Source organism: Tyto alba, unplaced genomic scaffold, assembly GCF_018691265.1.
Source record: "Tyto alba isolate M040663 unplaced genomic scaffold, T.alba_DEE_v4.0 Super-Scaffold_9, whole genome shotgun sequence".
Classification (NCBI taxonomy): domain Eukaryota; kingdom Metazoa; phylum Chordata; class Aves; order Strigiformes; family Tytonidae; genus Tyto; species Tyto alba.
In genome coordinates, this window is record NW_024881330.1 from 36,998,545 (window position 1) to 37,016,100 (window position 17,556).

General features: G+C 41.9%; 1 protein-coding gene across 3 annotated transcripts in view; it reads right to left on the reverse strand.

Annotated features, from left to right (window-relative positions):
- CUNH8orf34 (chromosome unknown C8orf34 homolog) overlaps positions 1 to 11,244 on the reverse strand; it is a 172,094-nt gene extending 160,850 nt beyond the window's left edge. For all 3 annotated transcript variants that reach the window (XM_042786202.1, XM_042786200.1, XM_042786201.1), the window contains exon 1: positions 10,692 to 11,244. In XM_042786202.1, coding sequence (XP_042642136.1) covers positions 10,692 to 10,760 — 69 coding nt within the window. In that variant the 5' untranslated portion in view covers positions 10,761 to 11,244. The remainder of the gene's footprint in view (positions 1 to 10,691) is intronic.
- Positions 11,245 to 17,556: the final 6,312 nt, after the last annotated feature.

Sequence of the window (17,556 nt, forward strand, 5' to 3'; positions counted from 1 at the left end):
AAATGTTAAGTGGATCTTCACTTTGGCCAACTTCATTCCTCGAATCTTTTTTCTATTATCATAGGGAAACACTGAATAAAATAAATTCTCTTGAGTTTCTTATTTACCTTTGTTCCTTTTTCTCCCCTGCTATCTTTTTCTTTCAGGTATTCCTCCTTCACAGGATAAGAAATCAAGATTAAATCTGTTACTCTAGAAATTTAGTCTTTTCTTTGCGTACCCTTTCTTGACTCCATATCGGTCAGTCTCCATTCAGCCTTTATCTCCAAATAGCTTCACTAACTTACACTTTGTATTAGACTAGAGGCATTATTATCTATTGGCACTATTCTGAACCAGGGCACACTTAGGAGGAACTCTGAAACACTTTTTTTTCTTTTTTTTTCCTAGGGGCTCTACATCATGCAAAAGGATGTGTCTTAAAACGATATTATGTGAGTTGCAGCCTGCCGTCTCTCCAAGGTTAATACTGTGCAGAGTTTGTCCTCGGCACAACTATGGGTGGTGTTTCATGATAGCGTACCCACAGGAATTTCTGTACCTGCAACCCTTGGTTTTCTCCTCAGCTTGTGTTTCCCTGGACATCTCTGCTTTGTCCTGATTAGGCAGGAAGGGTGAGATTGTTCTGAATGCTTAGGAAAATGAACACCCAGGTCACACTGGGTGTATTGAGCGTGTAGTGCCCAACTGGCCAGACATGTGCAGTTAATACAATGTGTCTGAACAAGAACATAAAGCACTTACCACATTTAAGCAGGATCTTTAACCAGCACAAATGGGATTCTCAGGTGTGCCCCAGTGCTTCAGAGCATCTATATGCATTGCATAGGACATGCACATGAACACACACATTTCAGTCTGAGAAACCCCAGTAAACGCAGTCACAGAAATCCAATAATCTTATCCGGTCTCTCTCTTTTCATCTCCTTCAAATTAAACTATAGCCTTACTCACACCTATGCCCCCTCAGTTCCACCTTTACAAAACTACCCCAGAATCTGCCTCAAATTTTTTTCTTCCTAACTGCACTATCCATAATTGCTTCCCTAGGTTCTCTCCTGAAGAAATCAGATTAAAATACCTTTCCTTTTCAGTTCTATGAACTATCTCCCAAGGCTCCAGAAGAGAGAGCTTCCCCTTATTTAGGCTTCTAGGATGAATTCTCCTATCAACAATACAGAGTAGCTATTCTGCATTTGTGCACCAGAAGAAACACAGAACTTTTAATTTAGAATTCCCTTCTTTGAGATAAATACCTGACCGGAGGAATCCTTCACAATCACCAGTTTACCTCTCCACTCATACAAATGTCAGCAGAGACACCTATCAAACTGGAGCATAATGCAATCTTGATGAAGGAGTTTGTGGCACAGCAGCCTGTGTTAATAGTAGCACTAAGGACACCTTTAACTCCCCGGCAAATCTATACCCAAGCAGTATTGCCAAGATCAAGTACTAGAAGTATGAGTCAGTCACTGCAAAACATGCACATTTCTTTAGATAAGAAGTTATATTTTGTTGTATTTGCCCTACGTTTCTCACCCTTCAGTCATACCCTCAGCAACCACAAGCACTAGAACCTTTCTTTTTTTTAAAAAAAAAAAAAAGTACAGATCCTAGGGAACCATTTGACTGTAGGGACTGAGTTTATAAGAATTAAAAAAAAAAAAAATAAATAAAAGAAAAATAATGCATTCGTAATGTAACATTAATCTTTGCCATCCCATCCCCTTACATTTCCTGCCCATTATCACTTTCACCCTCAGTGTATTCATATGTTCCATTTCCTCCTAATTTGTTAGGCCATCCTCCCTAATTATTCAACTCCCTCTTCTGCTCATTCACAGAAGGGATTGGGCTGGGGTCCATGACATTTTCCTGACCTATGGGAATTGTGCCTTAAAAAGGCAAGATCCATATGAAGCTAACTTAAGCTCCTGGTATACAGGGCTGAGTAGTTAGTTAGAACTCATGGACTGATTTGGAGATCTCTTATGCACATCTAGCAACTTGCTACTGAAGAAAGAGGTAGCTGTGCTCCTCTCCTTCCCCTCACCCTCTGGCTACCTCCATTTTCTCTCCTGAGTCAATGCTGTGCTCCTTTGTCAGACCACACGGTGACCCATCAAGCTAAACCAACTGAACACTTCTCACTTCTTTGCAAACTTCTTTTTCTTCTATTTCATCTCCCCAAACTGGGTAACTGTAGTACGAGACAACCGCCAGTTCTGAAACAAGGACAGCCAGAACAGGCAGCCAGCAATGGAGATGAACAAGATCTACAGCAACCGTCTATCAGATGAGCCTCACAACCTGCAGTTCTGATTACTAATCCATCAGAGTGTCTGGAGTAAAGCTATGAGAGGAGGAATGATTCAATTAAAAAGACTCCAACACAGCTGAAAAGCCCAAACTATCATGATTCCTGCCCCAGAAAACAGCTCCTCCAGAAGCCAACAAGAGAGCTTGATAAGCCTATTGTTCCATCCACTATAGAGAAATCTGGTGCATGAATAGAGTGATTTTACTCATTGAATATCGCAGGGTGCTGGCAAAATGAGGAGAGAGAAAGAATGCTTCATGTAAATACACAAGAAGGTAAAAATTTCCACTCTCCGTCTGGACAGAAATTTTGTAAGAGGTGGATAATGTAAAATAGCCTTCTACTTGTCATGGGTAAGCAAGTTATCATGCATTCTTCATTTTGTATGGACATTTCCCATAACTGCAACACATTTTCTTACAGTGCTACATAAAATTATGTTCAAAACTGAGGTGCTTCACTGGAAAGTCTATGTTTAATGCAAAGATGTGAATAGGGAAAGAAAACTGCCCAACCAACAGAAGAGCAAAACCAGAGGGGCAGCGTAACTTCAGCCTAACCACTCTGCCTCAACACTTTTGTTAGTAAGTGAAACTGAGTAACCAAAGGAGAAGTTAACAGAGCATGGTATATGGTACCTCACATAAGAGTTAAGGCCATCAAAAATGTGACTGTTGCAAGCTTTTTAGAAGGATACTACCCTCTATACTGAGAGCAGAACTAGATGTTGGGTTGTCTTGGCAAAGGCATAGAGATATTTCAATTCATCATGCTCTTTTCCTACATCCTAGAAATAAACTCATGAACCTCCTATGGGATAGGTTCCTCCTATCAAACCAGTGCTGCTTTTCATCCCCTTCAGTAATGTATGAAACAGCACACTGCCTTTAGGCAGGAGGCCAAGTTTTCTAACAATTCTATTTGAAAATTATTTTGCTTTCAGCTGTGTTTTAACTTTCTCGTGGTTTCAGGTAGAGAAGAATCTTCTTTTAACACTGAAGATATCCCCATCTCATACTTCACAACTAGGAGAATAAGAAAGTGTGCATCCATGCAAAGGGGGATGATACAGAATACAGTCAATAAAACCTCATTTTTATCAGGATATTACAGACATTAAGGCGTTTGGATAGTCTTTGTTCCAAAAGTTGGTGAACACAAAAATGACTGAAACCACCTCTCAAGTCCAGACATAACAAAGTATCTCCATTACCACTCATTCATACAAAAGCACCTACATTTTCCCAAAAAATTAAAATATCACACAACACACCCAAAAAAATCACTATACAAAAAAAAAAAAAAAAAAATCACTAGACAAATGAAAACAAGAAATTATTGATCCCCATCTCTTCATTTGCATAAACAAGACATAAAATGGAAAGTACCAAGTGGGAAAAAAGACATTGAAAAAGGGGAAAGAGTATTGATTAGATCTTCGGAATTAGAAGCAAACTGTAAAAGAACACGATGTTAAAATGCTCTGAAATATTAACTTTTTTTTTTAAAAAAAAAACATTTCCATTTACAAAGTAACACTTTTAAAAGAAGCAAGCACTAATAACAAGTGTCTTTCTGGGTGTGTCTTTTCGGTCAATGATAAGATAAAGAAGCTAACTAAGAAACCCACTTGCTCCAGGACAGTAAAGAAACACATCACACGTGGCAGAAAAGCCAGTTAAGGTACTAGCTGCCCCCTTCCCCCTCAGAAGCTCCAAAACAACCGGAAGGCTGAGACTGCGCTGACTCTGGGGTATGGATAGCATCTAGCCCACTGGAAAAAGCATAAATTAGTAACAGCAAAGAATATGTTAGAAAAAAATAAAGACGGAGTTAAAGCCATTACAGTTTTTCATTTAATATTTGACATTTACATTTGTCCTTTGCACCAAAAGACTGGATTAATCAAAAGAAACAAAACAGTTGAAGAGCTTACTTCAGGTTTAATTAACACCATGCATTAAATATCATCCAAAACTTGGAAGAGACTTCATAATGTGATAAAACACAAATTAAAAAAGAGCAATAGTAATAGGCTTATTTGGATCCAAACTAATTCATTACTATGGGGGTTGTCAGACAACAATTCAAAATCATCATTGTCTCAGTGCACGTCCTAGAGCAAAGACATGCCTCATGACATTTTATTTTATTTTAAACATTTATATTTATTTTAAACAGGAACATCTGCTAGCTCTAGACCTTAGCACTGAGCAGCCAGGCTCTGCTGGTACAGGATGGTGAGAGCATTTCAACTGAAAACTAGCTCTCATTTCCCAGCTACTTGGAAGCAAGCTAGTTATGCTTTTGCTCCCCCTCTCAAGAAACAAAGTAATTGTCATTTTGAGAGTTTCAAAACATTTAAAGTTAACGTAACAAAAGGAAGTTACTATGATGCTTTCAGTTTATCATTCCATATTTTACATACAGTTCTTCAACTTTAATTATTACTATTTGACAAAGAATATAACTGATTTTTATTTCTTTGGGTCTCTTGTTCCCAAAAGGATTTTTAAAAAAAAAAAAAAGGCTATTAAGAAAGTGCACGTTTTCCTTTCGGGGAAGTAATGTTTTTGCCACGATGGAAACAAAGTTTATGTGCTTATTATCTATGTTTGTGACCACACAAATGCATACCTGTATCTGTGATCTCTTTGACTGTCTCTTTCCAATATATTCTTAAACCTTCAGCTAATTTCAGACAAATTCCCAGAGGAGCAGACTCCAGAAAAATACAAGTTCTTTCAAATGTTGAGAGATTAACTAGTCGGGTGGCAAGACCAAAGCATGTGATTTTCCTTATTCAGGAACAACCTCTTTTCTTAAACCCAAATTCCACAGGAGAGAATAATTATGAATGCCTCATCCACAGGGAAATTTATGACAATTTTTGCATCTTGCTGGTCACCACAAAACCCAACCAAAAAGTATAAAGCCATCGCTTATGGAACTGTTTGTTAATGGAAAAGGGTCTGTCAATAGTTTTAATTAGGGTTTTTCACTTGTTTTCTCTTAAAGACAACCTTATTGAGGCAACTATCAGAACGCACAGTGAATTCTCCCAGAATCAAATGACATCTCTGCACCATTTCTTCCCATTTGACTTTCATTCCCCTTAAGTAAGTCTTTTACTTCAGTGCACATCAAGGCTACCACAAAGTCTTACTGTAGCAGGCAACAAAAAAAAATTAGAACTTATATATGATTCCCTACCCCCCACTGTGTAACACTGCAGCATTTCTAGATCACTGCTGGTTTCCACACACCCTTCGAAAAAGAGCTAGTATGGGCTCCTCTGAAAAACAGACTACAAGCTGAAACAATGTCACTAGGCTATCAACTAGTACCTAAAATTTTGTTTGTGATGTCTGAGTACTGAAAAGCCTGGTCTTCCAAAGGCTCCATCTAGCTGCCTGAAATTAAATGCTTCTCCATGTAAATTGACATCATCCACAATACAGACCCTTTCATGCTAGCAACAGAATCTAACCAACTAAGCATAACATCAAAATAAGATAAAAGTTGATTTGAGCAAGTTTGAAAGAAAACAATTAAAGAGCATCCCTATCATTCACATTGCAGATATTGCAACTCATAATGTAATTTGATACTGTGAGGAATCTTAAACTGGTAACTGAGACAGTTTAGCTGTGTCTACGTTCATATATTTAAGAATTGAGGGCAAACTGTGCTTCAGAAGATGGTCCAAACTCCAAAATTCCTGAACTTTGACTAACTCAGTCACAAGGTGCACTATTATTACTGTGAGGCACCAGAGATGTGCATTGGGATGTGTTAAGGTTTAAGTCAGAAGCATAGTTATTTTATTTCAATTAAATAATGGAAGCCAGTACATAATATATAACAATAATGCCATCTCATTTAGGGAAAAAAAAAAAAAAAGAAAAAAAAAACCATACCATAAATTTAACAATATTAGCTTCCTATTATATTTGCTTCAGGAATTCTGTCTGCTAAAAGAAAACAAGGTAATTGTGGTAATAAGAACACAGCCTTTATGTTGTTCAAAATAAAAATTACAGTTCTAAACCCATATTACTTCAAGAAAAATTCTTAGGTAACCCAGGGTTTGTTATGTTTATTTTGAGGAGAGTTATTCTGGCTTTTTATAACTCAAAGAAATTACAGTCTTCTGGTTTGCATAACAACAATGTACCTGTCGGATGCTTTTTAGCTGCAGTTCTATAAATAAGAAAATTCCAAAACACTAAATTTATCTCAGAGCTGTTGAAGATTTATTGCAATCTGTTCTTAAGAGTGCTGATCCAGCTTTCAAATTCACAGAAACTGTCAGGTTGCCCAAATGAGAACACAACTGGATGCTGAAGCGACACAGCCATATAGAAGTCTAGATGTATAGATACTCACAGACAGCAGGATTATTCATTGAGATTATTAGCACACAAAAAGAATGTGTTGGATTGGATGCTTGAAATGCAAAGTGGGTCAATACTTCACTCAGACAGAAATGAGTGGGTGCTGATTCTGAATACTCTGTCCCAGCCAATTTTAGGCACACACCTCCTGTTCACATTTTAGAAAGATGGAAAAAAAACAACAGTGAAGCTTCATTGCAGAAATAATTCATATTTAGAATTCTTGTTACATTCCAAGTTAAATATATATATAAAAAAAAAAAAAAGAAGAAATCTAAAAAAAATCAGGTAGTGCTATGCTACGTGTTACCACAAAAATCCAAGAAGAGAGGCGTTTCTAAAGGGCATTCCTCAAATCTAAACTAGGTGTCTAACCACAGTATTCTCAGATGCCAATATCTCTTACAGAAAGATGTCAAAGCTTTCAAAAGCAAAAGAAAAAAAAATAAAGCCACAACACACAGAACCTACACAAAACAGGATAAGCCAGCTCATGAAACCTGACGGAATTTAAGGAGTTAAGACATTACTATCAGCACTAACAACACCTGCATGGCCTGGGGCATTTAGAAGTTGACCTATAAGTTCACAGGAATTTTATCTGCAAAAGCCATAGGCACCGGGAAGATGAAATGGCAGACAAGCAACAGTTTTGAAAAACCATGATTTGAGGACCTACATTCAACAGGGGGAAATGAGGCTGAAGTATTGAAGTTGTTTTGCAATCTGTCTTAAGTCTCAAAATTGACACAGTCTCAGATGTACACACCAATTCCCACCCACCTTCCTTCCCACCTCTAAGCCATAAATAAGAATTCAACTAGTAAAAATGTTTGGAATCAAGTGAATCTGTGTGTTACCATTCATAGCTGAGTGGATAGGACTTCCTACTACCCGTTAACAGGTACTGGTAGTCAGTAGAAGACTGATGCCTGCTGAGTCAGCCTAAGCTCATTAATTCTTTCTCCAGAAGGTTACTCCTACCTTTCTTTATAGAGATGGAAACAACTTTTTAACCAAGGGAGGGCCTACAGTCTTCCTTCATCTCACATGTCAGCGCTTCTCTTTTACACAAATTAGAAAGGTAATTCAAGTGTCAAACCATACAAAACTTCAGCAAAGAAATAAAACTGAACTGATCTGCATATGCAGCATGCACTGAAGGTTAAAAAAAAAAAAAAAAAAAAAAAAAGAAAAAGGGGCAAAGTCCAAAAGAACAGATGTTCTTAAGTAGATACTGCTGGTTAAGGAAGCACAAAAAGCCCTAACCACAGCAACAAAAGGCCACAAATACAGGACAGAACAAAGAAACAGGACCAGGATAACTGCAAGCAACCAGAACAGAATGACCAACTGGCAAGTAGCAGCATCTACTGCTCTTGACTGTAATGCAGGGGAATTGTACTTCATCAGGAAACCACGGACTGTTCCAGCCATCAGCTAATGGTGCCTGCGTAACTGTCTAAGATCTATGGTGTAGAGTCCTCCTAATCACTGACCAGTCATTATGGAAGTATGCAATACCATCTGTTTGTGTACCACCATTCCTGCCTTCACCTCAGAAAGCCTGCATGTCCTCCCTCAACTTTCTTCTTTACTGCGACTGTCCTCAATTACCCAGTATTATTTTATGCATTCCCTAAAATGCTGGCTTGAAGCGTCTATCGAGCGATTACAGTCACAACCTGCTCAGCAAATAACACTGCAGAAAATTGAATCCAAGACCACTCTGTTCTGAGTTGGTATTAGAAAATTAGTACTCACTGCAAAAAAAGATGGCTGTCATCCATGACAAGTGGTGATTAATTAGCATCAAAACCAGAAGTGGTGTAAGAAAATGCTAGCTGTTCCTGAATGAAAGATGAAGCATAGGTCTCTCTTCTCAATGTGTCAGAACTTCTAGAGACGTGAAAAAAACTTATGCGTTAGTGAATATATCCAACTGTGAATACAGGGTATTCTTGATACACCACAACGCGTATCTAATAGGAATACTAGTATAGAGCATAAGCTTCACCCTGTGCATAGTCTTCGACCAATTCCCATCAACTTCAAATACATGTCTTCCCCTTACTAAGGACTAAAAGATCAAGCACAGGTTGTAGATTTTCAAAAAACTGTTGAGAACAAAAAATACATCACCAAAATGAAATTTATAAGTAAGTTTTAAATAGCTAATCAGGAAGTGGAGGAGGTAAGAATTACGATCCTCTTCCTCCCAGTGTTATCGATTAAAATAACTTTAAACAGCTACATGAATGCTACAGCAATGTACTTTAAATCCATCCCCCAGTATTCAGGTCTAAGTGGATTTCACACAAAAATCTCTTCCTGGCATACAGGAGTGCATTAACAACCTGTAGACAGCCTGCAAGGTTATGCAAAGAGCATTCCACAGATTCTTTCTACCATGATGAAACTCCTACATTATAGTGATTGGTGAAATATTTAGCGATGTATGAAATGTTGTAACAAATACAACTTCTGCATTTTTTTTTCCTCCGCTAAGGGTAACTAAAGCATCCTCCTATTTAAACAATAGAGATGAACATCTTACACTACTGAGAAACTAGGTTAAAATGCAGTGATTCAGAACAGTGATGTCAAGCACTTTGAATTTTAATGTGTAAAACAATGGGTTAAGAAAATATAGAAGGAAATGACAGCTGTTTAGGGCCTAACTCTTCAACAGCCCCAAGGCACTTAATTCCCATTGAAATATCCAGGAGTCAGTTACATATATAGCCCTAGCAACTGTGTTGATTGAACAGTCTTTTATTCAGCAATTGAACCGCACAAATGTTTCAGTTTCTATGAATTCCAGAACTAGAAAAATTACCTGCTGTTCCCTAGTAGCCAGTTACGGTTCCATCAAATGGGATTTTATTTATTGCAAAATGAAAATATCTGACACTTCTGACACTGAGCCAACCTATCTGTCACAACAGCCCCAGTCCATGCAAGATATTAAAACTGATCCTTAGCAAGCAGTTTTCTAACAAAATTTGAACCTTTCTTATAAGGGCTGGCAAATGCCACCCAAAACATACACTGAAGACAAGGCATCCACCACACCAAAATAAAAGAGATTTCACAGATAGTAAGGTTGATTGAGAGCAAGTTAAATACTGAAAAAGGGAGACTCGTGTCTTGAGATAATTCTGCCCGAGTATAGCATATGTGCATTTAGATGCAAAAAACTGTATGAGAAACAGGATGATAGAACGGTAATAACCACGATTGCCCTAGTATCCCTTTAAATTCTAAGTATTCATAGCTCATGCACAGAAATAGTAAACTCTGCACATCTGTGCATCTACAAATCCAAGCGAGTGCATCTTTGCAAGACCAAGGGAAACCTACAGCAAAAAAAAAAAAAACATCGTTCCCAAGTGTACGGCTGCAGATGAAAATTTCAGAAAACACCATCGACACGGACTTTTCGCAGGACAGATTTCCTCCCGAGCGCCCGGTCCGGAGGGCGGGTTTCCCGGTGGGCAGGCACCCACCTCCCCGTCCCCACCAGCCGGTCACGGAGGGGCAGCGCTGCGGGTCTCGCCCACGGGCCGTGCGGCGCCCACCCCCCCCCCCCCCCGCGGCGCGGCTCGCCGCTCCAGGGGACGCGGCGCGGCGGGAAACCACACACGACACTTGCGAGCGCCACGGCGAAGCGGCACCTGTTTCACGACCCGCGCGTCCGTGGCGGGGCGAAGAAGCGGGGCGCATCCTGCGCGGAGCTCCGGCGCTCGGAGGGGGGCGTGGAGGCGGGCACACGCGTGGTGCGAGGCGGCGGGGCAGGGGGTACCGGCGCTGCCCTCCCCTCCCCGGAGGGCAGGAGCCGAAGCGGCGCCTCAAACTCGTCCCCTCCCCTGCGCTCACCTGTGCTGCGCGGGGACCCGCGGCCATCGCGGGGGGGGGGGGGGGGGGGCACCCCCGCCGCGGAGGAGCCGGCCGGCGAGAGCGCACCTTACCTCGAAGAGGGGACCGATCTTATTCTTCTCCAGGTAGGCTTGGATCCTGGTCTGCTGGTGAGACGCCATGAAGAGCTCCGGAGGCGGGGGCTGGAGCTCCGCTCCCCTGGCGGCGGCTGCTGTCCCTCCGGCTGCCGGCTCCCCCCGCCGCCCAAGGGCTGCCGCCGCGGGAGCGGGGAGGGGCGCTGCGAAGGGGCGGCAGCCCCAACTCCCCGGGACGGAGCTAACTCAGGTAACCGGGGGGGAAGGGGGAAGGGGGGGGGGAACCAGGTGCCGGTCGCCCGCTTTAACCAGGCGCGGGGCGGCAGCCCTTAGGGAGCAGCGGGCGGGCGCTGCCCGGAGCGGAGCATGGTGCGGGGAGGAGAAGAGCTGCAAAGGCGGCCCCCGAGCCCGTCTGTCTGTCTGTCTGTCTGTGTGTGCCTGTGCCTGGCAGCGCCTTGGCGACGGGAAGAGCCGCGGCTGGGGCTGCCGCCCTCGCCACGGCGCCGCTGCCGAAGCCAATGGCCGGGGGCTCCTGCCAGCAGCCGCGGCCGCTGGCGCCCGTTGACGCCCGGGCTCCGGCGCACAAAAGGCGGGAGCGAGGGGAGGGGGAGGAGAGCGGGCGGGAGGCGGGGGCTGCGCTGCCGCCTTCCCTCCGCCGCCTCACGGGGACGGGCTCTGCCCCCGGCGGAGCGCGGTTCCCGCTCCCCGCGTTTTGGCAGGCACCCCGCCCGGTCCCGCTTCACCCCCCCCCAGGCCTGAGGGGAGGGGGGAGCGCCGTGGGCCGCCCGGCGTGAAGGGCCTGACCGCCACTCGCAAACTTCAGCGAGTGGAGGGGGGGGGGGGGGAGAAGCGAGTCGCTCAGCCGAGCCCGGAATGGGGGTACAGGGGTTACAGCCAGCGCTTTTCCTTAACGTTGTTTAAATTATTTTTAAATCTTACAGGGTTGTCTTTCCTACGACACCGATGAAATTCCCAATTAGCGACGCCGAGCATCCTAATACATAACGTGCGTCGCTGTGTAGGTGCACCCTGGTCGCAGGTTGTGTCGAGCTCCCTCCAAGAGCCAGGGGCTCTCAGCCAAAACCCACTGGAGTAAATAAGAAATTTCCAGTTGGTGACGGGGAGTAATGAGTTAACGGCTACACCAAAGAAGCAGTATTTGTTTCTTCTTTCTCCACTTCAAGTAATTAGTTCCCCACCTTTTCCGGAAGCAGGGTCATAACCAGCTTTATTTTCCTCTCTCTAGAGAAGAACAAACAAAAAACATGCTTCTTGGGATTTGACACTTCTGTTCTTCTGCAATAACTGATTCTGCTGTACCAGCATTTACCTGTTTGGTTTTTGTTTGGTTGTTTGGGTTTTTTTTAGGAAAAAAAAATGAAAAAGACATATCTTATTTTTTCATATGATTTTTTAAAAAGCATAAAACAGCTTTGAAGAGTATTGGGGACATTCAGCACATCTGCTGAATCAGACTACCTGCTCCCAGTCAAGCAGTGTTCTGCAAATGCAAGAGTCAGAATCTGTTAAAGAAAAGGATGAGTTTTCTCAGGAATCAAAAGATCATGAGTTCTGCTCCTACAGCCATTGACTGTAGTTTGACTTCAAAGTCTTCCTTACTGACCTCAAGCTCATGCCTCCATCCAGGAGGAGGCCAGGTGTAAGTGTATTAAAAAGAGAGTTTGCAATGCACCCTGTAACACAAACAATAGCTTGTAGAATCCTTTACTAGTTTTGCTGGAACATGCTCAGTTTCACTGCTCATCCCAGTCTCAGTGAGGCAGTGTTTATTTTCCATAGTAGCCATCTAAAAAATAGCCTCTTTAAATTTGGATTTTTAGCGTGTTGGAAGTCTTCTAAAATTCATATCAGCTCAGAGTTTTAGCATTCATCTCCAGCAAAGTACAGCTGCTTTGCCTGGTGCCACTTAAATAATATGGTGCTAAGCTAGTTTAATCAGCCTAATGAGGATCACACAATCATAAGGGTAATTGCCAGTGATGCAGGTTCTCTATAGTAGCTCTAATGATTCCCATCAGATGAGGATGTTTGTAAAATTTCACAAATCTCACCAGTACCCAGACTGCTCCAATAGACAAGTCTCTCACTTTGCAAAATGTTGCCTCCCTCCCATGAGCCAAAAATGAGAACATATGTTTCTGTAGCCCTACACAGCCTGACTTTTCAAAGCAGCAGTACTTCCAGACCTGCTGGGACCTGACTGCACCAGGACCTGCAAACTGCCACTGCTCTGTGTAGACCAGTAAGAGGACCGAAGAAAACAGACAAGACTATCAGCAATACAGATACAAAAGGGAACTTATTGAAGGGTTTTTTAAATATAGTGTAACTGTCTATGATTGCCTATTGTGCAGTTAGCTAGATCCTAAGTTCTCAGTGTTAAAACCTCAAGGTTTTGGTTGTGTTTCTTATTTTTCTCCCACATAATCACAGAATGGTTGAGGTTGGAAGGGACCTGGGTGACCGGGGTCACCAAGAGCTGATTGCCCAGCACTCTTCCTGGAGGGCTTTTGAATATCTCTAAGGATGCTGGATCTTCCTAGTATCTGTTGTCATTTTTGCTTCCTATTTCCCTAGGCCTTCTTTTCCCTCTCTTAATTCTTACCCAGACATATAATCTAGATTTTCCGGTTGGCTTGGGAGACACACTAGCAATCCTACTGTGGCTGGGAAAGTTTCCAAGGCCAAATGGAGAATTAGCTTTCTAAACAGGCACATCTCGTAATCCCACAGTTCCCATAACGCTTAACTGACAGGTTATCCTTTGATATGGATTAGGCACTTTAGGGAGACATGAACACAGACAGTTCCTTACCAAGAGCTTCATGTTACTGTTTCCTAGCTGAAGGTCTCCAGCAGCTCTCTGACAGAAAGCTCTCTGCGTGCTGAAGTAGGGGAGTGCAGGCGTCTCCTGCAGAGAGCATCAGCTCAGTGACATGATAGAGTAGGGAAAGGAACTTCACTGTTAGCCTTTTTTCCTCTTCTTTCCAAGAAAGCATAAAAACTATTGCTAGATTTAAGCCACACTAAGGTGGGTATCAATAAATACCTGTGATTTGCAAGTAAGCACGGAGAGATGAATATATCCCTCCTCTCGCTTGTTAGGGGATTTTTTTTTTTTTTTTAATTTAAGATATTTAAAGATAGTTTTTAAAATTTGTATTAAAACAGGTCTTTTAAAATGAACTTTCACTTTAATACCAAAGCATCACAGAATTTTTAAAAAGTCTGGATTCAATTACCATTTGGGACATGCATAAATTCATATTACTCTCAACAGTCTTTTTTGTGTGAGCAACTGAATTGCTCATAGTCTCTGTATTGTGCTCTGCTTGATCCTTGTTCCATTTTCTAGGTATTTTTCTTTAAGGAACAGTATACAGGATGCACATCTACATAGCACTCAGGACTGAACTGCAAGAACAGAAACGACTGCAAGAATTTGCACACAGGCATCAAAAAATGAAAGATGCCCCAATTTCAAATTATATGCACCATGCAAACTAAAAACCATAAGATTCCAGAAAAACAGGGAGAGGGACAAAAGAACAGAGATAATTTTAAGATGCTTATGACCACACTCTATTCAGCTCTTATCCTTTGTCCGCACCTGCGATATCTGAGCTCCATGCTTCTTTACCATCTTCCCATCTATCATATGTTGGTGGGTTTTCCCATCTGCTCTTCTCACCAAGAGAAGAGTGTGCATGTTTTGATAGGTTGTTTCTGGTTTGACTGACTTAGTTCGAGGACTTCACCACAGTAGGGGCCCGTTAAATAATTCCACAGTATTCTACATAATTTTGGTCCTGTCATCCATTTTTCAGGAATAAGATTGCTGCAGCTCCAATGCTGAGCACTGAATTTTCACAGTTATGGGCACTTGCAGTACCTATTCATCATTGCTGGAGTTAAGTTACCCAGGCTTTACATGCAAGGAAGGTGTTCCTCAGAAGTCAGAGCTGCCACTGCCTAGCAGAAAAGGAAACTGATGACTTGGCTGTCTGTAAAGGTACTCTGTGGGTCACAAACACCTGGTGCCAAATCAACAATTTTCTCACTGCTGGCTAAAATTTGATCCATATGCTCTGTAGGAAGTTTATTTTTTGAGATGGCATCTAGAGTGCAAAAGAGATATTAAGATATAAGAGAAATCTATAGTGTCAATATATGAATTTATTACAGACCCTTACATGGTGTTCTAGCTCCCATTAAGTGCTTTATGTTTCAGTTTTCAAAAATCATCTGAAATGCATTAAATGAACCTTTCAAAAAACAATTAGGGAAAAAAAAAACAACTAGCAAACACAGTAAAAGAGGTAGTATTCATCAAAACCTAGTGATATTTTCTTTATAAAGCTTTCAATTTTGTCAATGTTTCCTGTAATGTAATAACTTTATAATGAAGAATTCTTCTTCCATTACTGTGGTCTGTTACTATTGCGTTTGATATTCTATGCAAAGTCATTATCTACTTCATGAAAAGGTAAGAGAGCCATTAGTCGGCAGCTGACTAAATGCAGTTCTTAAAGTATGCTTGTACTTTAAAAAAAATGCAACTGAAGTTACCTTCAGGAAAATAAAATCCCTGAGTTCCTGCACTTTATACATGAGGCACTATTTTTTATTGCTAAAGCATAGCCTTGGAACTTTACAAACCCCTGTCGTAAAATATCCTAAAACAGCACACACACACACACACACTGGCTGAATATTGCAGTGCTTCAAGCTGTTTAAAATAATAGAGGTCTAGCAGTTCCTGACCTAGAAAGCTGCCATCTAGTTTTTTATTTAGTATTCCCCTAAAAATGGATCTGCTCAGATAGCATGTTGTCAAAAGAAATTGAAGCATCTTAGTACGTTGTACTGAAGTACCCAATTTACCTTTCATCCCACCTCAAGTTAGCAGACAGAACTGAGAATAACATCACTGAAGGGCTCATGCTAATCATTTGGTATACTTAATTTTGTTTGGTGGGCTTTTTAAAACCTATTCAGTAAAGGGTAATGTCCCCACAAGCATCAGCTTGAGTTAAGACAACCTTGAATAGCTTTTCTATGGTTTTCTATTTGTACCAAGATAAGAGCCATACAACTTCAAAATCTGGGCTAGACTCAGAGTTATCCTAAAGAGCAAGGATTCCTTTGCATCACCGTTCTCATAGAGAATTCAACCTAAATTTTGGCTATTTTGGCCTTTATACATTGTGACCTTGACCACCCTCAGTCTCTGTGGTAAAACATGTCCTACTCGCTGCAGGGCAGGAGCCCTTGGGAACTAAAAGCTTGCATTATCCTCAGGCTCTCAGTAAGGACAAGAACAAATCACTAGAAAATCCAAGATTCATAAACCCATACTGGGCTTAAGGAGGATGAGTGACTACCTCTTTGACTCCTCTTATTCTCAGATGTATTGCATAATTTGTTTTCATTCATCATGTTCACTTTCCTGCTTCCAATAGTTTGTCTAGGAACGCTTTCCTCTCATCCTATTTAGAGGAAAATCCATCTGAACTTGGAAAAATTTAGCTAATATCATATTACCAATCCAACCATTAACAGAAATCACTACTCTTCCAAGACTTAATTGCATCTTATATCCAATTTTAGCACTTCTACAGTTGTTTTCTGTCTGTTCAGCTACACATAGACATAATACCCAAGTAAAAGGAAAAGTAACAGTACTTAGCACACTTACAATAGAGCAGGACCTGACTGTATATATTAAATATGTTTCAAGGACAAATCTGCCCTGAGATGTCACAGTTTAAGTGCAGTACAGAAGATTACAGACACGCATAATTAGGAAGCCAGCTAAGACTACAACGTGGCCTGCTAAGCTGAGCTCTTAGTACGCTCCTGAAGATGGATAGGCCAGATTTGTCTTGAGCTACACTAACACTCAGGGGCTCAAATAATTAAATAAAAGAGCAGCTTACAACACCAGCTGACAGTTACATTCTTCTTCCTTTCTGAGGGATACAAGTATTAATTTAATTCTTTGGGAGCAGCTAGGACCATAAAGATGCAAGCCTTCAAAAACAGTTCCTTTCCCCTCCCTGGCACTGCCAGACCACAGAGCACTTGTCTGGGCACTGCTGGCACCCTGGTAGCGTGGGTGGCAGCGGGGACTGACCCAAGACCTTTTTAGCATGTGCTGCCGTCCCAAAAGTCTGGTCTAGTTCTTCCAGCCCGTGCCTAGGAACTCTAATATTCTGCAGACCAGCCGCTAGAGGGGAATAAAGAGTCACACTCTACTGTGAGTTACCGCTTTGTAAACTGCTTGGCAGGAGGGTCTTGGGCATGGCCATCAGCAGGGGCTGCAGCTGGCTCAGCTGGCACCTCTGGGCCAGGCTGCAGTCCGATTGCGTTTGTGCAGACGTGCTGCATGCAGACAGCAAGGTTTTCTTACGGGCCGATACACCTGGAATATGCTTGCATACTCACTGCATAGTTACTGTGAGTGCTTGTACGGCTAACTATCCAAATTACTTGCGGGGGTAAAGTCATGGAGGCTCTGAACCACCAAGCATTTCAGCATGGGTTTTTTTAGGTAAAAACATACATTTTAGTTAGCTTGTTAGGTGCTTGAAGGTAAACATATTTAAATTGTATTGCCAGATGATAACATTTTCGGGGGGGGGGGACGACACGACGACAGAGCAGCCAGCAGAAAAGATCAGTCACAGCTAATGCTAGCCTAGGAGGGCTGATAAGCCTTAGCTGCCTATAAGATGCTCCTCCATGAAGTTATTGAAAGCACGTAACGTTGCAGGAGCCAGTCTAGACAGAGGAAACTTAGGACAACTGGTTTTCAAATGCTCAAGTTAGCTTTTGTATATACACCTTTGACTGCTCTGCT